The sequence below is a fragment of the Falco cherrug genome, chromosome 14 (genome assembly GCF_023634085.1).
Source record: "Falco cherrug isolate bFalChe1 chromosome 14, bFalChe1.pri, whole genome shotgun sequence".
Classification (NCBI taxonomy): Eukaryota; Metazoa; Chordata; class Aves; order Falconiformes; family Falconidae; genus Falco; species Falco cherrug.
The window spans coordinates 3729347-3752135 of NC_073710.1; the positions used below are offsets into that span (position 1 = coordinate 3729347).

The 22789-nt window shown below is 41.0% G+C and overlaps 2 protein-coding genes across 23 annotated transcripts in view; both read left to right on the forward strand.

The window, feature by feature from the left end:
• The window catches only part of LOC102055336 (dipeptidase 2), a 41608-nt gene extending 40904 nt beyond the window's left edge, over positions 1 to 704 (forward strand). For all 14 annotated transcript variants that reach the window (XM_027813228.2, XM_055726312.1, XM_027813222.2 and 11 more), the window contains one exon: positions 468 to 704. The gene's annotated coding sequence lies outside the window, so the exon portion shown is untranslated. The remainder of the gene's footprint in view (positions 1 to 467) is intronic.
• The window catches only part of SLC12A4 (solute carrier family 12 member 4), a 52660-nt gene that overhangs the window by 7636 nt on the left and 22235 nt on the right, over positions 1 to 22789 (forward strand). For 4 of the 9 annotated variants that reach the window (XM_014284499.3, XM_055726297.1, XM_055726295.1 and 1 more), the window contains exons 2-4: positions 11698 to 11975; positions 15513 to 15607; positions 17855 to 17986. In XM_014284499.3, coding sequence (XP_014139974.1) covers positions 11804 to 11975; positions 15513 to 15607; positions 17855 to 17986 — 399 coding nt within the window. In that variant the 5' untranslated portion in view covers positions 11698 to 11803. Of the gene's footprint in view, positions 1 to 6659; positions 6761 to 11697; positions 11976 to 15512; positions 15608 to 17854; positions 17987 to 22789 lie in introns of those variants that run through there. The other 5 variants (XR_008735054.1, XM_055726293.1, XM_055726299.1 and 2 more) reach the window with 3 other exon arrangements.

Consider the following 22789-nt stretch of genomic DNA (forward strand, 5'->3'; position numbering starts at 1 on the left):
CATTTTAAGTGCAGCCCATGGTGAATACCTCAAATTTCTTATAGCAGCATGAGTGTCATAAGGTTTAATTCATCTATTAAAATGCTTGCCTAGGAAAAGAAAAAAGTTCATGTTACTGCATAAACTGTGACTTTTGCTAAGCATGTCTCTCACACCTCTTCTGATTTGTGTGGTGATACAGGCAGAGCTGGAGAGGCTGCAGCTGTCCAGTACCAAGGGGATCTGGGTGCCAACTGCTGGCGGCCAGGAGACTTGGCTAAATATAGAAAAACATGGGCCTTTTTGTGGGTTCTCTGGCATTTCAGTCATTTGGGAAAGCTCTGGGAAGGATCTTTGTGATAGGTCTAAGTGATCTGAAAGCAGCTTCTGTAACTGTACGTGTGTGTGTATGTTGCAAAAAAAAAAAAAAAAATCTGAGAGAAGATAAGAAAAAAATTTCCAAACAACCCTTTGTTGGTCTTTGGTAGCTGCTGAGGTTTTGTGCTTCTGAGAACACCTGCATATAGAAGACTAAGCAAATGCACATGAAAAGACATGGATTTTCCATCTAACTCTACCTGCAAATGCTCTCGTTTTGGTTTGCTAAGCGCCCATTTCAAACCTGATTTGAGACTAAATTTGGGGGTTTTTTTTATATGCCGAAGCTATACCTTTTATTCAATCTCTGCACTTTTCTAAAGAAATTCAAATAAATTTTGGGATTTCTTACCGTGTTTGTAGTACATATCTCTCTCATGTATAAAATTGGTCTCGGTGTGTGTTATTCAATTTCCCTTACAAATTTTTTCAGTGTTTCACTTCCTTAAAGAAAACGGTGACATTTCCATTCTATTCCCCTGCAACAAAATTAAAGAATATATTTTTGCATGCTCTTAAATGTGAAGTTTAAATCTGCCTTTTGCTCTAAAGTTCTATGTAGAGTCGAGATTAAGGTCCTTTGCAGCCTCATTGACCAGGAAATGTAGCCAACTAGTAAATGCCACTAGCTGAAGTTAAAGAACCACCACCACTGAGGAAGTTAACACTTAGTGATCACTGCTTTAAGTGTGTAACAGAATGGGTGACACCCAGTGCCACAGGGAGGGAAAAGCTGCATTTGGTGAGCTTCCCCTTCCAAGACCAAGTTAAAGGTTTACACCTCTTCTTGACTGTGATGTAACAAATAATTTAATGTACAGGCTGATCTATATTACAGAGAAATTGCTGTTATCACCAGTATGTGGGAACAAGATTTATTTGACCCAAGGGTTCGTGTCTTCAACCTGATGGTTCAAGATTTTGCTTTAAATACTTTGATTTGTGACCTGAGCTACAGAGGAAAAAAAAATATGTACCACTTTAAGACATGGTCTAAAGCCTATTGGAATTACGTTTTAGGGATGTTTCCATTCAGTAACCTTTGAATTGCACGTTTTGAATCTCTTAATTGTACTAAGCTGAGTTTTATTTTCACAAATAAGAAAGTTTCAGGGTTTTTTTGTTTGTTTGATTGATTTAGTAATAAACCCTCTTAATTATTATTTTTCAATAGGCATCTGTTTAAATGATGCCAAGTGATCCCTTAGCAATGAGTAGTTCTGTTCTTGTTCTTTCAGTTGAGCTGCTTTGGATGATTTCTTTCAGTATACTTGGATTTTGTCATGCATGGAGAACTGTGCATCTTTCACAGTGGCTGCTGTACTGGCTGCTAAGCAAACAATATCTTCTTTTTAAGCAAGCAAAATAACGAAATACCATACACACAAAAATATTAGTCTTTTAATGAAAGCAAATAATTGACATACATTTAATGTGTTCTGTCTTTAATTATGAAAAGTCTACGTGACCAGGAAAAATACAGCTTTTAGAATGCATGTGGAGTAAACTTCTCCAGGTTTTGGATATGATAGCATTTTGTATACTGTTGTGTAGCACAGGTCCCCTTTCTTCGGCCATTCTCCGCACCCTTATCCGCAGGTTATTTTGTAGGCTGTCTACTGCCTGTTTGTCCTCAGCGACTCTTAGTTTACACGCTGTTTCACAAGTCTCATGCTGTCACTTCTGAACCATAAAAAGAAGTTAAAGGAGTAGCAATTTTTCCTGATAGGTCACGTAATAGGGCTTTAGATTTTGTGGTAGGTATTGGGTTTGGCCTGGAGAAGAAGACTGTTTGCTTTCCAGCAGTCTTAATTCATGTCTGAGCAACAGAGGTATAGGTTAGAACAGTTCTGGGTATAATTTTGTTCACAGTTGTTGGTACCGTTAAAGGTGCTTGGTGGATTTTTTTTCTTAATCATCTTTTGATCTTCCTTCTGCTCCGTAGGACAGAGAAGTGAAGTTCAATCTGCAGAAGAGAGTGCTTATTGCCCAAAAGGAGCTTTAGCTTATGGATGAATGGGGGAGGTTCAGAAGTTGGCAGTTTTGCCAAGTTAGTTATGCTTTGCTGACTGGAAGCAGCCTAAGACTTGTCCAAAATGTAAATGAAATGGCATTTTGCTGAGCAGAAGATGAGAGGCTGGTGCCAGCTTGGGCTGGGCAGCTGGGGCAGGGGGTGAGGGAGGAGACTGCTGGTACTGTTGAGGGGACAGTCATCATCCCACCCTCGTATTGGTGGTCACAGTGATGTGATAGGAAACTGGGAAGCTCATATGCTTAGGGCATGGCTTAGCAGCATTTCCAAAGGTATTCAGATTCTGGGTTTGCCTAACGTCCCCTGGAAGGCTGTCTCACAGGTCCGTCCCCTTCACTCCAGAATGCTTAGTTGACCCCCTTCTCCCCGCTCACCCGAGTGACCTAGAAGCTCAACTTTTTCATTGATTGACATATGGTCTCTAATATAATTAGAATGCAATCCATTGATTACTTTGGAAATTAGAATCAAAGCTATAAGCTGATGTTGGAAGCTGGCTTGCAGGGAACCATTGCAGAGGTTGTATAACAAGATCCTGGGACAGGAGAGGTGGCACACATCTCTGTGTTCAGGGCAGAGGGATGCTTTGCTATGTATAGATTCAAGCTAATTATGCCTGAACAAACCTGTATGTATTGGTTTTTTTTTTCCTGCAGTCTAATTGCCAACCTTCATTTTCATCTCCTACCAGTAGCCAGCGATTTCTTATCTGAGGGGTTTGGAACATATGCCTCTTTATTGTGAAGCAAGTTAGACCATCCAAACTTTTGTCTTTCGCTTCCACATCGAAGGGAAAAAGGGATTTTTATGGTGTGCCATTAGAAGCTGCCCTTTTGCTCAGAGTAACTCCTAAGGAGGGCAAACTTGTTGAGACTTGCTCTTGCACGCTTTAAATTGCTGATTGCTGCAGTATAACCTTTTTTTTTTTTAATGCCCTGGAGTATAATTGTTTTTCATAAAATTATCTATAGCAGTGCTACTCTCTGTTATGACACTGTCTCTGCTTGCAAGCTGAGCAGCCCCGAGCTTAGCTCCTGTGTGCAAAGTCCACTTTTGGATTTCCCATGTAGGAGGTCAGATCCGAGTCAGGACTCAGAGTAATTCAAGAAGATGGTGTAGCTGCTGCTGTCTCTGATGGAGGACAGCACATCAGTGTTTCTCCTCCGCCTTCTACCTTTGCATTCAGGAGCTTTGCCTTCTTGATACACTTCTAAATAATAGAATGCACATCCCTTTTACTACTCCTTACTATAGTATATATTTGTATCCAGAGCTGATGCAGAGGGCAAAGGTAGAAGTTCTTTAATAGTCTTGCAGGTCTGATTTAAGAACCTACTGCTCCCAAACGTTTTCTGCTTTCTTCTGCTAAAGTTTTCACTGTCCAGTCTGTGATTTCACAATACAAAGTGTTCAGCAGCAGTACCACTTGTCTGTCTCCTCCTGGCACGTCCCCTTCTTTTCCCTTGATTTGCATTTGTGTTCTGCACCCTGTACTGGGGCATGATCCCCAGGGCACAGCTGTTTTTAGAGCATCACAAGCCAACCTTTGCCAGGCTTATCCCAATTCAGTTCCCACATGGATCTAGCTTATATCTTGGCTACTTTGCCTAGGCGGACACAAACCATTCACTTTTGATGTGGCGGTATGTTCCAGAGAGTGTGGTGGTAATGGCAGGGATTAATTTCAGGGACATTGCAGCCAAACATGAAGGGAGGTATAGCTGAGCTATGTTTGGGAAGTCCCGATACTCTATGACCAGACAGTGGGATGATTATCTGCTATGTGTTAAGATGTCTTTTAGCATACATGCAGGGAGCTTTGAAGCTGTAACTCAAGGCAACACGTGGAGAGTAGTTGCAGTATTTTGCCTCTGCCCTTTTAAGACACTGTATTCTGTACTTGGTGGTAGGAGCATATGTTTAGCAGGAGCAAATTGACTGTTACATGTCCCTGAGGTTCTTCTGACTTTGGTTCTGTTGCATTGCTTGATGTAATTCCTCGCTGTTGGAGCAGAAGGCAGGTGGTCTCATGTTGCCTATTGCTCCTTGAAGAGTTTCTATAATCTAGCGTGCTGTACTCGTTTTGCTTTGATCCTCTTGCAAACCGATGAACTTCTTGTAAAATGATGATAAAAGCCCTTGTGGCTTCTCCATGTATCTGACTTTGTCTTGATCTGTGCTGTGTGTTGCACACTGAAATATTTTCTGCTATTTTGGAAGACCTGTGAGCTCTTCGTAAACACGGCTTTGAATATATGTATTTTACAAATGCTGTGGTTTGTTGCTTATTGTGTGCAATATCAGAGCGCTCTCTGCCCTCTAAAATGCTCGGTGGGATGGAGTGACTTCCTTTGCCTGGGGAAGTCTCATGCTGACTTGTACTTTCTTTAAGTATTATGACAAGAGTTACAGTGAGTTTTGGCTGGTTTTAGTACTTCATGCTGAAAGGTCAGCTCTTCATCCTTGGAGCAGATACAACTTAGTTCTGTTTTGTCTTTCTCTCTCTTTTTTTTTTTTTCCTCCCCCCCCCCCCCCCCCCTTAGCTTAAAAAAAAAATCTCTCACACACTTTGTTTTCACATGCAAGAGTACTTCTCAAATGTAAGAAAAATCTGATGTTCAGCACTTTCTGTGTGAGATAACTGAATACAGTTAAAATATTCAGGGCTTCACAATAAGCTGTAAGTGATTACAGATGTCTTTTTACTGTTTTCTAGGAATGGATAGTAGATGTCTGTTAATATACTTTGTGTAGTATGTAACACATAGAATGTACATGCACTGAAATTTCCAAAGTGATTAAACCTCCTTTTTCTGTTATTTTCTGTACGTCTGGAGATATTTAGCAGTCTGGCTCATATCTCCTCTATTTCTGCTTGTTCCCTGTAGGAAATTTTTTGAGCTGGCGGCAATACTGAATTAATGGTTGCTGTTCCCATCTCCTTGTCACTCACACAATTGTGCCTGTACAATTGTTTCTTTGGCACATGTTGATCTGGAGAAGGGAGCAGTTCTGTCTGAAATTGTGGTGTGTGCTGTGGGTTGGTTGTTTTGGTGTGGTTTTTTGTTTTGTTTTTTTGTTTTTTTTTTTTTTAGTTTGGATTTTGTTGTTCTCTCACCCGTCTTACTGTGCAGCCATGGTCAGCTGAGCAGGTATAGGGCTGAAAAAGATTTCTGTGCTTGGTATGGGAGAGGTGAATTGAGTATCGCATGGAATCTGCATGCTGGTCTCATAGAGATGTATGTTGCTATCTCTCAGAGAAAATGAGAACATTCTACAGCAAGGTCAGAGGCTTTTCCTGAGGCAGGGAAAATGCTGGAATGCTTCTCCCTATACAGCACACCCCGTCTCAGAGTATCTGAGGTGCCTTCATGCATGTGAAGGGATGGAGTTTCAGGGAGGATAGTCGTGAGAAATGATTTGGAGTCGTTCCACATGAAAGAACCTCTGAAGTGGATTACAGTGAAGTACAAAGGTTGTTTTTATAGTGTTTTTTTCAGCTGGCAATGACAAGTTACATTATGAAAGCTCCTAAGTGATGTGAGTTCCTAAATCCAATTTTTCAGAAGTGACTTGGCATCTAATTTATATAGGCATTCACCTACTGGATAGGTCTCAGTGTGGTGTGTGCCATCCAGAGGACCTCACTACGAATGAGCAGAATGGGAGGGGGTTCTAGTAATTAGGAACTGCTTAGAATCATTACGTTAGTATTTACTTATGTATCTTATATAAACCTCCATTTCATCGTGCTGATGCATTTTTTTTTTTCTTTGTGGTCTTGCATACAATTCATCCATTAATTGGTAATCATAGTAAAAAGTATTGAAGATGGAAAGAAATACATCACTGGTTTCACTTGAAAGCCGAAATGCCTGAAGGGCTAACGTCACAGAGCTATACTTTTCCTGGCATTAACAGGTTTTAAACGCTGTCTTATTTCACACTGGGCAAGCAGCACATTTGTGGCATTTGCTTTCCTGAATAAGTGTGCAAACAGCTGGCAATGTGCCTCTTAAATGTGGCTGGTTCGGGATTTCACAAATAGCGTTTTCAGTAAGATCCTGACATTTGTGTATTTTTCTCAAGTGTTGAAGAGATTAGAATGGCAGGATTATATCTGTGTCAGTTTAGCTTTCTGTGAGAAACCCTTTTGCTTCCTGAAAGAGATCAGTCCCATTCAACATTGCAGCCAGCAGCCAGTTTGTCAGAGGAGGTAGAAAAAAGTTATGTTGGGAATATGATGCTATGAAATTTGTCCGATCCTCAGGACTTCACAGAGGCGGCATTTACTAAAGCATGTACTAAGAGCAGAAGGAAGAATAATGGTAAACCAAATTACTGAAAATGGCAAAGAGCTATTGCTAAAGGGTAAGTACTTCATGTTGATATTAGTAACGACAAAGGATTATAGTGTTCAGAAACTATCGGTGTATCTTAACTGAAGAATAAAATCATTGTGCTTTCTGAAACACAGGATTAAATCCTTTGAGTTGTGCAGTGTTGGTCAACTTGATTGGTAAAGCTGTTCTCTAATCTAGTTTTGCAAAGTACAGTAGAAGTCTGATATAACTTCACGCGTGTTTATCTAGGGATAAATCAAAGATCTGTGCTTAATTGTACACTTAATTCTGTGCTCTGGTGCAGCCTAACTGTTGCATAGGGTGTTCTGTGGGAAGGCTTTGGCTGTTGCTTTTATGTAGAACACAAACAAGCGCAGCCTTTAAAACTCTGAACTGTTTCGGGGGAACTAATATATTATCAACAATAGACCTTTTTAATTTACTTTTTGGCAAACCTGTGCTTTGTGTCAATTTTGTAGATGCCAAAGCTGTCGCTGATTATAAATATATACGTGATGCCTGTGGTGTAGTGTGTAATGAATTTTAAGTAGTACACCTTTCCTAGTCGGGTTAAGTTCAGTAAAACTCAAAACTTTAATGACAGTGTCAGTCTAGCAGTGAAGTACATAATGTTACGTGTTAGTCTGAAATGATGAATGAACACACTATGATCTTAAAATACTCATGAATGCCGGTAGTTTGGCCTTTAAGCTGCAGTTTCTGGTGGAAGCGTGTGTCTGGATGCAGCATGGGGGAGTTCAGTGTCAGTGGGGCTGATAGTTTGAGCCAGTTTCAAACGTAGAGGATCTCTTTGCTGTCTAAAAGCTATCCAGGTGTCTCTCCTCTCACATAGCCTTATTGTTGCATGGGCTGTTATCTAGTGCAACTTCAGCCTTTATTTCCATAAAATACTGGGTCAGCCTGGAATTTGCAGCTCATGCGTCCTGCCACCCTCAGTGAAAAAGACCTGGTAGCCCAAGGTCTTCAAAGTGAACTAGCATTAACAAAATTTAGTTATTTCATTACCAACACCTAGTGTGCAAGTGTGGATGAGTTGTATCAGATGCAATGCTATATTTCCTGTTTTTCCTAATTCTGATGTAAATATAATACTACTAATTAAAAAAACCAAAACCACCCTCCAACACCCCCCCCCAAAAAAAACCCCAAAACCAACCTAACAACCCAACCCACCACAAACAAACCACCAAACCCCACAAACAACTGAACACCTAAACCACCCCAAGCCTAAGATCTTAGTATTTGGAAATATTTTGAGAACTGTTTTTTCTCAGCTTGGAATGTCACTATCAATCTTCTGCTACTGCAAAATAGTGCAGTTCACATTTTCAGTTTTGAAAAAACTGAAGATTAAATCCAAAATCATGACTTTGTTTTTGCATGAAAAAAGTGCTTTGGAAAATAAGGACTTCTTTGTAGCTGAAGTGAAAATAAGTGTTTGTCATTGCCAGATTTGTGATGTCAGGTGCCTGTTCTGCTGCCATCAATGAGTTGGTAATCAGAATTTTCATTTCAGAAATGCTTCCTGTTTCTGGCTACCTGTGTGTTGTCCATGGAGAAACAAACATTTCTAATAGGCTGTCTTTTTTATTATTTTTAAATAAGTTCTCTACTTTGGCCTAAGGATTTTTACTAAGCAATTGAAAGTGTAATTTAAGAAAAGAATCAATATCTGATTTCTGTTTATGAAATTTATGGATAATGATATCTGCAAAAATACATTTGTAATCAAATCAGTTGTTGTAGTCTCCTGAATGAACCAAGAAAGAGGTTTCATAACAGTTCTGAGGGTGAGTAAGGGTTTTGTTTAGCCCAGCCACATGTGAAGAACCACATAAATAAAGTATGTAAGCCAATTTAGAATGTATTTGAAATCAAATTGTCATCTACATGTTTCTCAAGTTATCTTAACCTGAGAGTCTGCTGATACCCTTCAACAATACTCTTGAATGCTTTGCTGCATTGAAGTGTGGAGATACCAGCGTTCTTGGAACTACTAGCAAAAGGCCAAGGAACTTGTTAGGGTTTTCTGTTCTTCAGCAGTGCTCAGTTCTGCAAAACTTTACTGCTGGTGGCAATGAGAAAGCATGCTATCTGAACATAGCACGGCCTTTTTGGAGTTTTATCTCACAATACAAGTGCTCGGGAAAGCAGTATCGTTGTTAACATCTGGAAAGTGCTTTCTCAAGAACTGTGTTAGAACAGTTTCTTTTGTAGAAGCAAACAAACCAAAACCCCAAAGTGTAGTTAAAATGGACATGGACAGCTTTTTCTATTAAAACTTTACCCTTAAGGCTGTGAACAAGTGTCCTCAAAGATAATGTTGTGACTAATAAAGTTACCCGATTATGCAAGGAAGAAATATTCTGCCTGAAAAGAATTTCTGTTTGCAGCAATCCTGTTGTTCCTCTGACTTTTTTTTTCCTCCCTATAGAATACCTATCTTGGGTGTAGTCATTTGCTTCTCGTCTTGTGAGAACAGGAAATGTAGCAAACCTATTTTGGTTTTTTGTGGTCAAAAAAATCAAACTGAATTCTGCCCTAATTACCAGTTGCGTAGAAAGTTGCAGAAGACCTTGACACATGAAAATCTGGAAAAGCATAAATAAATTGGAACGGAACTGGCTAGCTTTCAAAGTAGGATAAATTTTGCATACCTTAAACCATCCATAAATCAGGTTTTTGTTGAAGTTAGAGTCTCTTTAGAGGTAAGTTGCAGCAGGCTGAGATGTGTGTGAAGGAGAGGCACCGCAGGGATCAGCGAACTGAGCCATCCCTTAGTAAAAGGTGCGCCTACACGGTTAGTTGAATATAGCTGCCTCCGTTTAGATTGCTGAAATTAGCTTAAAGGAAGCCCGTGCCAACTGCTTGGGTATCACCTCTTAATTTCTAATCTTAGATTCCAGTGTTATTGGTAGATGAAATATTACAAGTACAATTTTTATTTTTTTTAATAGTAAAAAAGTAAGAGTAAATAATGTTCTCTGTGCATGAAAATAGCTCAGTGTGTGTCCCTAGCTATCACAGGCTTCGTGGCCAGTGATGCTTGTAAAATAGTGTGTGAATAACAGAAAAAAGTGGTGTTAGCTCCTACACAGTCAATTTCATTACAGTTGTGTTGTTTTTTTTTTTTTTTTTTTTTTTACTGTGGTGTACACAGAGGAGTCTGTACGTGCATGGTACAATTACAAGTGAGGTAGTAACCCGTATGCTGCTCCAGAAATTCAATTACATTGAGGGGAGGAGTGTTGGGCTGTCCTTTGAGTTGGTTTTCTAGTAAATATCTGCTGTTTGTTAGTTACAGAGAGGTAAATAAACCAATGCATTTCTTTGTCAAGCCTAGCATTTCACTTCTAATTCTGATTTGTGCTCTGGTTCACCCTAAAGTTCTTTAAAGATATTTAGGCCCTCAGTTAAGATTTAGCTCTTGATATTTCAGGCAGGGAGAACGATGGCAACTCTACATGCCATGGCCACAGGCTGTAGCCATATCTGGAGCTTTGTCCAGCATACTTGCCTAGCCAAGCATGTCTGAGGGTCTCTGCGTTCCTCTTGAGAGGCTTAGCATGGAGTAGGTACCGCACCAACTTGGTGTAATTATCTCAGGCATATATGCTTGTGAAAGCCAAGCGGCGTAAGTTTGTTATCAAAGTTCAGTCCTCCTGGGAATCTTTATTTATTTTTTTTGAATATGTTTTAAGCCTTACCACAGCTCAGTTAGCATTACTCTGTTTTTCACTTGTTATCTGTGCTGTGTCCGTCTGGGCTTTCGGCATGCCCTAACTTGTCAGCTAGGTAGAGCCTCCCTAACAACTAGGTGGGCGTCTCTCTGAGTTAATCGTGTCCAAATGGAAAGATCTAAAGTTGTTGTAAGATGCGCTTATTTCCACTTACTGAACTGAACATGATGAAGTAGGGGAGTGGTGGTTTTCTTTAAAGGAATTCAAAAACTGACAATAAAGGAGAATAAAACCTGGACAGGCTGAGTCATGCAGCCATTCCTGCCACCTTCTCACAGGGATGAGTATTCTCTTAGTAGTCTGGCTGAGCAGAGTTTATCACTGTGAAGCTTCCTGGTCTTTCTTTCCAGTAGTCTCGCTGTGCCTCATTGTTCAGCTTTTATTTATCCTCACTAATCTCTGTTTCTTATAGTTACTTTCATATACATGTTTTGTTTGTAATTCTCTCTAAATTCCGGTTTTCATCCCTCAAGTTACTGAAGAAAACACAATGGCTTGCACAAAGACCTGCACTTGGCATGCTGAAGCAGCAGAACTGTGTCTCTCTGGCCTAATATTCTTCCAGAAGGAAAGCAGTGACATGAACACTGTCCTCTGTGTTACTAATCTTTTTTTCTTTTCTTTTTTTCTTGTAAAGTAAAGACAACATAAACTTTTTGGAGAACAACAAAAAAACAGTCAGTAGAATATCTGCTACAGTTTTGCCTCAGTCTTTTTTCTTGGCAATGAGATGAAAGTTAGGCAAAAGTTTGGACATCCATTTATTGCTTTTATTCTGTCTCCTGGGCTTGTGTGTTTGCGTGTGTGGGAGTATGCATGCTTAAGAGTTTTAGGTTTTGTACCGTGGACCATCTTTGATATTTTATGGAACTCAGGTGATCCACACGACGATGAACTTCGTTCTACAGACCTGTGTCCATACCTGAGTAGGGGAGCTCTAAAATGTTCAGGGAGCTGTGGTGGAGATGTTTAGATCAACTGTATAATTGTAGTGGTGGCCGCAAATAGAATTCTTTGGTTTGGAAGAGAACTGGTAGCACTCAGAAATAAAATGCCTTAATTATTGAAAGATAACAAAGAATGAAAGAATGAGAAGAATGAAACAAGTGGAAAGGAAACATTAACCTACTTGGAATATAGCTTGCCTGTCTCAAAAATTGGGATTAATTAGGGACTAAGGCAAATAAACTATTCTCTGTTGCAGAGTGTATAGCTCGCTCTTTAAGAAATGTTCCTTCCAAAACAATCTTGCATGAGGAAAACTAACACCACATAGCTACTGTCCAAGACCAAAGACTTGATAACTAAAAATGTGGAAAACTGTACGCATGTCACAAGATGGTGCTTGCCCAGGAGACTTCATGCTTCAGAATGTAAACTGTCCTCGTGTGAAGCTGGGGCAAGAATTCCCCGGAGTAGCTTTCCGAGGCCACCTCCGCTCTCTTCCAAAACTGATGGAGAAAACAAGCTCTTCCCATGCAAGTAAGTCTCTTTGAAGCTGCTGGTATTGCTCATTGGCAGATGGAATATACTAGACAAATCCTTTATTGCAGTATGTATTATATACTATGCTTTTTATTCTGTTTTATCAAAGTACATTTGTGGAGGAAATGGTCATCTGCCATAGTTTTTACTCATGAAATTGCAAACAGAATATGGAAAGAGGGAAAATGAGACGAACACTTTGACGATGTGATTTAGGATGTGTCTGAAAAGGAGATTGCACCGAATGTGCAGCTGTGATGAAGGTGGTTTTGGCTATCATTTAATTAGCGGTATATAACTTAGCAGTGTAGTACTCCTCTTGAATCAGCACACATCTCTGCAGCACTCAGTTCTACGTGTTGGTGAAGTTAAAATAGGGTATCACTGTAAAGAACTTGAATATGAACTTATGCTCCTTTGCTTCCTGTTGAAAGTGTTCAGTGCTTGAGGGGGATTTAATGCAGCGCTTCATTGGATCGGTAGAATCATACAGTTTGAAAATTCACTTTTTATTTTTGCATTGTCCGCAGTAATTAACAATCTGTACAGACTTTCAGGATAATGGAGCTAGTGCCGTGAATGTGGTAAAAAGCCAGCTCTATTTCTCTGTTACCTGAACTTCCTTTCCATCGAGAAGAAAACGTGCCCTAGCAATTGCAAAAACAATATTCTCTTTCCAATGACTAGTTGTACTGATTTTTCTATTGCAGTTTGCTTTGTGTGGGCTTCCTGTGTGCAGGAAGATGTATAGAGCAAGCTCACCAAGGAAAAGTCTTAATGGGAAGGAACTGGGTGATGCTTGAGGAAGCAAATGGAGAATGGAGAGGAGTTGGAAGTTGGAGGGGGGAGGGGAGGCGAGGGGAAGAGAGAGAGCATGCTTCTGAAGAGACCAATTGCGAAAAATTTAATGCAGTTAAAATGAAGATGCATATGAAAAATAATGCCAATTAACATGAAGATTCATCTTAAGTCACTGGTCTTTGTCAGGCTCAGAGGTGGTACAAAGTAATCTTTCTGAACTCTAAGGGTAGGTTATACCAATGCCGGTAATGAGAGGCTTTGCATTTTGAAGGAGCAGAACAATTTTCATCTTACATAAAAATCTGAGATTGAACGTATGAGTTATCTTGACAACAGTGTGATTTTATACATAAAAAGCATGAGAGTTTCTGTAAGCATTACAAGTAAAGGAATGCCCATTATACTTTTTTGAGGTAGTGGTAAGCTGCTTCTGTAAGGTAAAGTTGCTGACGGAAGAGCAAGGAAAGCTAAGACAGCAAAGAACTGATTTCAAGATCACTCAGTGATTTAAACAACAACAAAGAAAATACTTTGATTTTTTTTTTCCCCCCAAACGTTCAGTTACCAGAGCTAGTATATAGGAAATGAGAAAACAAAACAAAATTACTCATGAACTTGGCGGTGTTTGGTAAGTGCAATGATGAGAAGATAAGGTATAGACCAGAGTCTTGAAGAATCCAGTAGGCACTATTTCTGTTGATGTTGTCGTTATCATTTGCAGCTGTGCCCAATTCAATGAGTAACACCTGGATGGCCAATAATTCCATTTCCTCAGCAAAAATCACAAATTTACTTCAACCACAGAAGGACAGAATGGACTGTGGCATGGCTTATAATACATACTGCAATAAAATCGCTCCTGTCTGCGTCTCCCGCCAATGTAGACCCAACAAATACAGCAAGCAAGTAGTTTTTGCGGCTTTTTTAGTAAATATTTACCTTTGCTGAAGTTGATAACTATTTTGATGCTGTGTTGCTAAGCTTGCTGATGTTTTTCTAGTTGTGCACAAAATTCTACACCGTGCAGCGATGTGAACATCTCTTGCACGTTGGTGGGGTCAGCAGATCAGCCGAGCCCACTTGTGCAAGGCAGCTGCTCAGTAACGTGTTGGTGTTGCCAGAGCTGTGAGAAAAGCGACAGGCACGCAAGCACAGTAGACCGCTATCTGCAAATATTTTTGGTCAGCTAAGTGTTTACTTCCAGAAGCTTAAAAAGACCTCTGTTGCTTGTGAAGAATGTTTTTCCAACAGTTGTGTTCAAAACACTTGTCAGCAATTCCCAGCAAGTTGTGTTCCTTCCCCTGTGTTCCCTTCCTGTCAGTAAGAGTAGTACTGAACTTTCTCATCATTTTTTTGCTTGTAGCAGTTACTTTTGTAACAGTGTGGCATATGCTGACCACTGGGTGTGGGGAGGAGTCTTCTCTTTGCCCGTTAGGTTCATTTTGGAAGTTGATTCAGATTGCAAAATGGAGAGGTACTTTCACTTCAGTTACATTAATTTAGTGCAGCCTTGTTGTTTACCTTAGTCACTGAAAATATACACCAAAAAATTCAGCTGTTCAATATCTTGCTTTTTATGTATTCAGTGTACAATACTACTTTTAACTTCCAGTATTTTCATTTGAGATAATAATCTTTTTTTTAATTTTCAATTTCTTTAGTGCTTACTTTTTTTTGTAAATGGAAAAAAAAGTATTCCTTGGATTAATCATTTTTTAAGGAGATACTCTTGGAGATCTCTTTAGTTTGTATTGGCTGAAAGAGCAGGGAGTGAAGAGTTACAGGCGAAAGAAAGGAATTTTTGTTTTTCAAGCAGAGTGTAATGGGAGTCATAGGTCTGAGAACTTCTGAATACTGGAATCAACTTCTTGCTTTTTTTTTTTTTCCTCCTCCAGAGCTTATTTTACACTATAGTGCCCTTATGTGTTTTTGGTTTTGTGAGTTGTTTTTTTTGTTTGTTTGGTTTTTTTGTAAGCTACTACTTGTTACAAACAGCTCCACTGATCTTGGATGTAATTTTTTTTTTTAACATTGTTAATTGCATATGTGAATGCTTTGCTTTTGCTATACCTGATGTTAGGTTTTAACTTAAAAGCATAAAAGGAGTCTGAAGAATGCAGTCTAAATGTTCAAACTACAATAAAGGGTAAAAGCATCTTGAAGTGAGCACGTTTGATGTTTAGGGTTAGTGGGCATGGTAAAAACCCAAACAACAGCAAAACACCAACAGCAAAAAAAAGAAGGGGGAGAGGGAAGGGCTTTGGTCAATTTTTACCTGTATTGTAATAACAGAATCTAGTCTTTGAATGCTCAGGGTTACTAAATCTACTTAATCTGTTTGAACATGCTGCTCTAAATTTGCGCTTAGTGTTAGTAGTGATTTGTAAGTGCATGAGAATTGACCTGTTGCTTGTCACTGTTCTATGTAAGAGATGGTTTTAAAAGGGAATGTTAGAGAATAATGGTACAGATAGTGTTATAGCTGTGAGAGTACCTGTAAATTTTTCTTTGAGGTGACTTTTTTTTTTCCTATGAAAATGGAGGATTAGAAATAACTCTATTTCTGTTTCTAATACCAGAGTAACACCTCCAATATTGAGAATGTTGCATAACTTCAGACACTGAAAAGAAACAGATTCAGTTGTCCAAACAAATTTATTCCCTATGGTTTTTGTCAAGGTTACAACGTCTGTCTTTCTGCACTTACCAAAACCTGCTTTTTTTTCTTTGTAGGTCATGGCAACCATAAGGAGAACAGTCCTTTTCTGAACAGTTCAGAAGCTGGCAAGGGAGGTGATTACTATGACAGAAATCTGGCCTTGTTTGAGGTAATTTCCGGTTTTTTTTACTTCTAATGTGATTTGTGATCTTCCCAGATGGGAGGATTGAGCACATGGTATGAAGTGGAAGAGAGCATTGCAATGCTCCAGGCGGTGGGTCAGTACCTGAGGTGCCTGGTTCTCACTGCGGGACAGATCTAAAAGCCATTGGTATGGTCAAGGGTGTGTCTACAAAGTAAAAAAAAAAAAAATAAAATAATGGCAACACAGGTGATCTGAAAATTTAAACAGTGAAGCTGTGGCACTGTGGGCTAATTGGTATGGAAAACAAGCATGGGCTTGTTCCCTGTGTTGAGAAGGGCTGTGTTATTCTGTAGGAAAGTGCCTAAATTCAGGTGCCCAGGCTAGCCTGGGTATCCTGCGTTACAGCTGCAGCATGTAGGTGAGCCTGGGTATCCTGCATTACAGCTACAGTGTATCAGTAACACCTGTTTCTCTCCCATGTGCTTTTTTGTGGGTTTCTATCTGTTGTCTGAGAGACCAGTAGGCAGAGATACCCCGTGTGGTAGAAGAGCTCAGGTATTGTGCCCACTTGGACTGTGAGGCAGAGGTATGACTGTTTGCACGTGGAAGCAGAGAGGACCAGGCTGCCATGTGGGAAGCCAGCTGGAGCCACGCCAAGTCCAGCAGAATCCTCCTCCCCACCCTCCCCTCACTGGCACTGCATTAAGTGCCAATATATTGTGGTGCATTAAGACCAATTATTAATTCTAAAATATTTAATTCCAAAAAAATGTTTTCAGAAACTCAGGTGCTGCGGAGTGGTACAGAGTGTCACAGTGTGTGGCTCTGCAGCTGCTTTCCAGCTGGGCTGCCTCTGAGTTACAGCTGCACAGCAATGCTGGCAACAGGCACCCCGTGTTTCCCATTCTGGGAACTCGGCATGGGGCAGCCTGAGCTGGCTGTACACCCTGCCAGGCTGGCGCCTGCAGAGTTCAGCTGTGTGGCGTAGAGCCTGGACAAGTACAACTGACCTGCTGCTAAACGGGAACTTACTGTGGAAATGCTGCAACCATGTTTGCAGGCGGTGTGGTAGAGCTAAAAGACTTGGAAGCATGGTGCCAGCTGGGCTGTCTCCTCCCTCCGAGGCACGGTAAATCTGTGGTCAGGTTAAACTCTCTTGTAGGTCATGGATTGCTGGTCATTTGTGGCTGCTGCTAGTCACACACCTGTCTCTTTCATGAGCAGTAACACAGCACCACAGCAGTTCTGCAGGCTCTTTCTGTGGTACTAAGGAGAGGGAGGAGTGTGCTGAAGGCCATGCTGCTCAACTGAACGGGAGGCGTATGTTGCCTCGACCTCTGCCTGGCAGGAGCTGTAATTAGGTTTTCAAAGATGTGAACTGCAGATCAGATCAGAGGACACAGTAAGAAAAGGGGTGCTTGGCTCATGGCATCTGTTTAGCCATTTGGGGTCAGTTTCTGCATAGGTACAAAGTACATAACGCTACTGATACTACCAGTAACTGTAACAAAAGGTAGGATAAAACTCCAGATAGTGAAGTCTTTCTTAATTGGTTTGTATTTCCTGTGTAGAACATTGTTTCTGATTACCATGCACTACCTACTGTGCAATTAGATGTGTAACAAATTTTAACTCCAGAGAGAAAGGAGAAAGAAATTTTTTCGTTCTTTTTTTTTTTTTTTTTTTTCTTTTTTTCTCCTTGAACTTACTTTCAGCAAGAGAGGTTGACTGGAATGAATGTAAAGGTGTGAGGCCTCTGTAGTTGTGGCTTTTGGGATTTCAATCTAGAGCCACATGAATTAGATGACATAGTTTAAAAAATGTAATAAAATTATCAGAGTGCATGCATGCCTACAGTGACCGCAGTTTAATCACTAAATCTCTGATTTGTTTGGCAACCCGACCTTTTTAAAAGTGTATCTGTTGATGTAAGCTGGCATTAGAGACACATGCAAGGTACACATTCATTTTCTTAGAGTCCCAAGGCTCAAACTTCTGGATTGTTCTAACTCATGCCTTTCAGTGCCTAAAGAGAAGGATGTACATGGTGCAGAGCTGTTGGTGTAACCTTTTCCTGTCAGGGTTGCCCTCCTCTCAGAAGATTACATCCTCTCATCAGTGGTTCAGACACAGTGAAATATTCTGTCATTCCCTGGATGATTCTTCTGTGTACTGCCCGGCAGCCTCGGGCATACCAAGGCAGACGTGACCCCGGCCACTCTTCATAAATGCTGTGAATTGCAGAAGCTGACTTGTTGTCTTCTTCCACAGGAAGAACTTGATATACGACCAAAAGTGTCATCTCTGCTTGGCAAGTTGGTCAACTACACAAATCTTACCCAAGGTGTTAAGGAACATGAAGAAGCTGAAAGTACTGATGGCTCGAAGAAGAAAGTATCAAAAGTAAGTAAAGATTCTCTCCGTGCCAGCTGTTGGGCGGGATGATCGCCGCTGTGATGGTTGGGGAGCTCGACTCCTTTCTGGTTTACCGTAACCTCTGTCAGGAGCCACACAGTGTGAAGAGGTAGCACAGAACTCTGTAGGTAACCAGATGTTGCCAAAGAATTGGGCAGATATAGTGGTTAAGCGGTACAGTGCAGTTACGTACACTTGGTATGCATTCAGATAAGGAGGACAGGCTTTTAGTGGTGCATTGAATAAACAACAGAACACCCCCACCACCCCCCACCCCACCCCCCCAGTTTTTTCTTGGTGCTGTTTTAGTTGCCCAGCAGTATCTGACACATCTCTACAAGCCTGGTAGGTATGACAGGATTTACAGGTGACAACACCCTTCTGGAGTGGTGGGTGGAGGTCAGATTGGACACCCTGGGGCAGCCGGAGTCATTCTGGTGTTAGGCACTTCAGCAACTGCCTTCTGCCCCAAAGGATCAGCATTCAGATGGGTAGCCCATTTGGGCTGGCCTTGTAATAACTAGGGAGAAGGTGGGGTTTGATTGTTGGTAGTTAGATTTCTATCAGGAGAGTTATGTTCTAACTGCTCTCCTTACTGCTCTTGGCGGTCTGGCAAGTGTTTCACTTAACAATAAACACTCAAGTGATATGGTTGCATTTTATGGCACCTGCATACCTGTCAGTTTGCTTGGAAGTTCTGTCAAAACAAACTTTTCCAAAAAGCTAAGATAGCACTTGAATTCTGCAGATTTTATAGTATTTCCCTGTCAAAGTTTGAGCCGTTTCAGAAAGAGATGGCAGTGATAATGTTGAAAAACAGCACATTGTTCTCAAGGAGAATGGCTGTTACCCCATGCTGAATGCTGGATTCCAGCTCCCTTACACTCCAGTTCCTTACTCTGCATGGTTTTACACGGGGGGTTAACAAAGTCGTTCAGTCAACACAGAGCTTGACATTCGGTTTTATCTGAGACCACGTGCACTGAAGTGCTGTAACATTGTGGTTAATATGACATCATTACAAGAAGGAGTAAAGGTCGTCTGGGTGCAGTAACTGCGTTCTGGTACTCTAAGCTTACATTAAAAAAGTGAAACTTTTTAATTGTGAGTTTCTTTTGTGTGGTCCTTGGTATTACACTAATCACTGAGTCCATCCAAAGTTTTTGCCTTTGCATTACTAATATGAAATGTCAGCTGCAGCTCTGTTTTGGCATGCTTTTGGTGGGAATAATGTCAAGCATCAGCTGTTAATACGGTGTTATTGCATATTCTAAAACAATTTTCAGCCTCTTAATATCAAAAGCAGATTGATTATTACCCTAACAAAGATAGAATGAAGGGGGATAGATACGATAGGTACAGTCCTTACTATTTTGAGAAAGCTCTGATCACTTCTGCTGTTTATTTCCTTCGTAATTGCCTGACCAGAATACCTGGGTAAGATGCAGTCTAATCAGAAAGCTAGTCACTTACTTCCCTGTTGAAGAATTGGGAGAATTTGGTGATGGTCTGTAGTGTAAAATTTTTTAAAGTAAAGGTGGTAGAGCTTTGTAGGGTGAAAATGGGGCAAACGACAGGAAACAAGACATTTTAAAGCCCTGGTAGCGTAATATGTAAGGTATGGGTTTAATATTTCTACATCTTGGTATGATTTCTTCAAACACTTGCATATTTTCCAACTGTTCAGCACCATAAAAAAGGGCTGTTGTCCTTGTTAAAGCTATGCTTCTGTGGCAGAGTAGACTTCGGGCTTAATACGTGGGTAGTCCTGAATTACGCTTTCCCGTGTCCCAGAAATGTGTGTTTGCAGACTTCTCAGATGTTTTTTGTAGACTGGGCTGGGTAACCACTCCAAAAGTGACAATATCAATCTGTGTTAATATCTCTATATTTTCTGTGTAAACACTGCAGTTTCCTTAAGTGAATCTTGGCCGAGCATGTCTGTCACTGAGATAAATTACCTCAGCTGCAAAATCGTAACTGTAGTTTGCAGTATTTCTCCCTCTCTTGCCATAAGCAATATGTAATTTTAAGTATCTTTTAGAATATAAGAAGGTTGAATATGACCTTGGTCAATAATTATGAACATTAAAACCAGGAAATTCAAAAGCAGTAACTGCACAACGCTATGGATTGAAGGTATCCGGACACCATGCAAATGGGATTCTTCTACACATTTGCTTTTGATCGTCTTTGAAGCATAAATCAATGCGCTGCTGTTACTTTACCCTTCCCGTTTGACCATTAGCACGGAAGCATGAATATCCACCCCAGCACGACAGCAGGTTCTGTTTTTAAGTGCCGGCATTGTTAACTGACTCACTGCTGAGTGCGGTACTGGGTGCGCTCAGCAAATAGGTACCCAGCCAGCGTGACAGCAGGTGAGCTGCTCGTCCTGATGTGTCACCGACTGGAACTGGCATCTCATAGACAAGAACTGGAGCAAGGAGGGTGAGCAGACTCTAGACCTGGTATTCAAAAATGGAATGAAGAAAGCAGCTCTTTCAGTAAATGACTAATAAAATGCTCCATCCGAACAGGTAGGGCAGGTCTCTCAGTGAATACCTTTTCATGACCTAGCGCACCCTCGCCCACCAAATCATGTCCCTTCAAGTGACAGAAATCCCCACCCAAAACCAAACCAACAAAAAACCCAAACCAACCAAAAAACACACACAGACAAAAAAAGAGATGAGGCAGTTGTGTGTACATGAAGTGATCAAATCTCTGAGGGGCAGGTATCGAAAAAATGAGATCTTTATTTGGAAGTTTAAGCTCAAAGGCCTAGGGAATGATGTGCTTCAGCTTGTGGGGATCGTTGTTGTCAGCACCTGCTCTCTACAGTGACAAGACCAAAAGAGACCTGAACATTTCCACAAGTCTGGAAAACGCATTACGTGGCTTATCCCCCTTCTAATCTCTTGGAGCAATTGTTGCAGAGTTTGTGGCAGATGCAAATGAAGATAAGGACAGTTTCAGTGCAAAACAGCTTAGTATAAATATACTTCCCTGTTTCAGCATTCCCATTAAAGATTTTTGATAGTGGCATTCTGTATTAGGTACACATCAGACAAAATTGATGCTACTCCATGTAATAGGGTAGAAACTGGGTTGCTTTTTATCTTTTCTATATACAGTTTTGTATTAAAGCACTTAATGGTTATGGTGCTGTAAAAATATCCCCTTCTCATGATGGAAAAAATTAGATTAACTATTTTAGTTTGTGTATCTTCAATAAGGCAGTTCATTTCTGTGCTGCTCTCTGTCCTCATGCTACAGAGCAACCGTAAGAGCTGTCATTACTGATCAATGTCCCTGAGCCCTGCAGCCAAGTGCTTTGATAACCTATCACGCTGGCACAATGGAAACGGTGTCCTTCAGACTCAGATCAATATTTGTATCAATTATGTGTCTGCAGCTGATTAAAGTGAATCTGCATCACTGACGTTTAGGCTGGTTTCGAGATTTTTCAGTCCCTTCTGTCTAAACCAGCGTTCTTCATAATGTCTTTGTGTTTTATTTCCTTTGTGCAGCACGGGGTGTTACCTTTTTTTCATTTGGTACTGTTGAGACTGAACAGAACATCCTTATTTCAGATTGCGTTCCCTTGAGACTTCAGCGCTGGTTTAGTGTCACTTACCGTAAGATGCTATAAAAAAGGGTCGAGTCGCTGCAGCTTACTGGTGTTAAATATCTCTGTGAACAAGCCTGGTTCAAGTAGTGTTTGTGGATCATTCTTTCATACCCGTATTTTTATTTCTGCAGGGTAGGAAAATCCAGAGTAAATGCTTATGCCCGAGGTACACTTAGTAACGCTGTGGCATGGGTTTTGTCTGCGGGCAGGCGCTTACGCATTGCCAAGGCTGCGCTGCTCTGCAGTAGTCTCAGCTGTCCAGCTCATGCACAATTTCTCTTCCCCTGTGGCTGGAGTTAGCGCGTAACTGGATCTGCACGAGAGGCCACTGCAGAGGGAAGGGGAGGATATGATGAACACGGGAGCAAAGCTGCAGGGACCACACAGGGCAGAAGATAGGGAAGAGCTGAGCTCAGGTGAATTCTTGTGCGAAGGAGGCAGGTGTTGGGAGGTGAGGTTTCAGCCTGCCCTTTACACACCCGCTTTGATAGCGTTTGGAAGACTGTTGTATCAAATACATGACTGTGCTCCACTTGCTTCCACTTGCTTCTCCTGTGTAGGAGCAGTAGGTTGGGCTTTTTTCCTTTCCCAGATGCCAGTTGTGACAAACTCTTAGAAACACCCTTACCTCTGAGGCACCCACACATCTGATAAATTCACTTGACGCTGGCTGCTGGGTTCAGAGGTGTTGAGAGGGAGTGGCTGACAGGTGAGTGGTCAGATAGATGCTAAAATTATGTGGAATGTCTCTTTAAGAAGGGCAAAGAGTACATCAGTGTGACGGTGGGAAGCCCTTAGGCAGGGCAAAATCTGCCCAGTGCCAGACTACACCATTTAGTCCTTTCTCAGTGTTTATGCAGTTGGGGACACGAGGTGAATCAGATGAGGGTGTTAGCATCAAAAGTATCTGAACCTTCCCTTCTCCAGGAAGCAGGTACACTAGAAATACTACTCTGAGAAGGTCCTCCTTTGCTGTAGCACTGGAGCAACTAATTTACAAATCCTTACCTTACCCTGATCAGGATACTTATGTCCAGGTGTCATTTCTGGATCAGAAGGCGACAGTTCCTTTGGTCCTTAGGCGTAACCTCGGCAAAGCCGATCAGGTTTGCTCTGCGGGTTGGTAATTTCTGTACCACTGGCTGGTGATGTTTCAG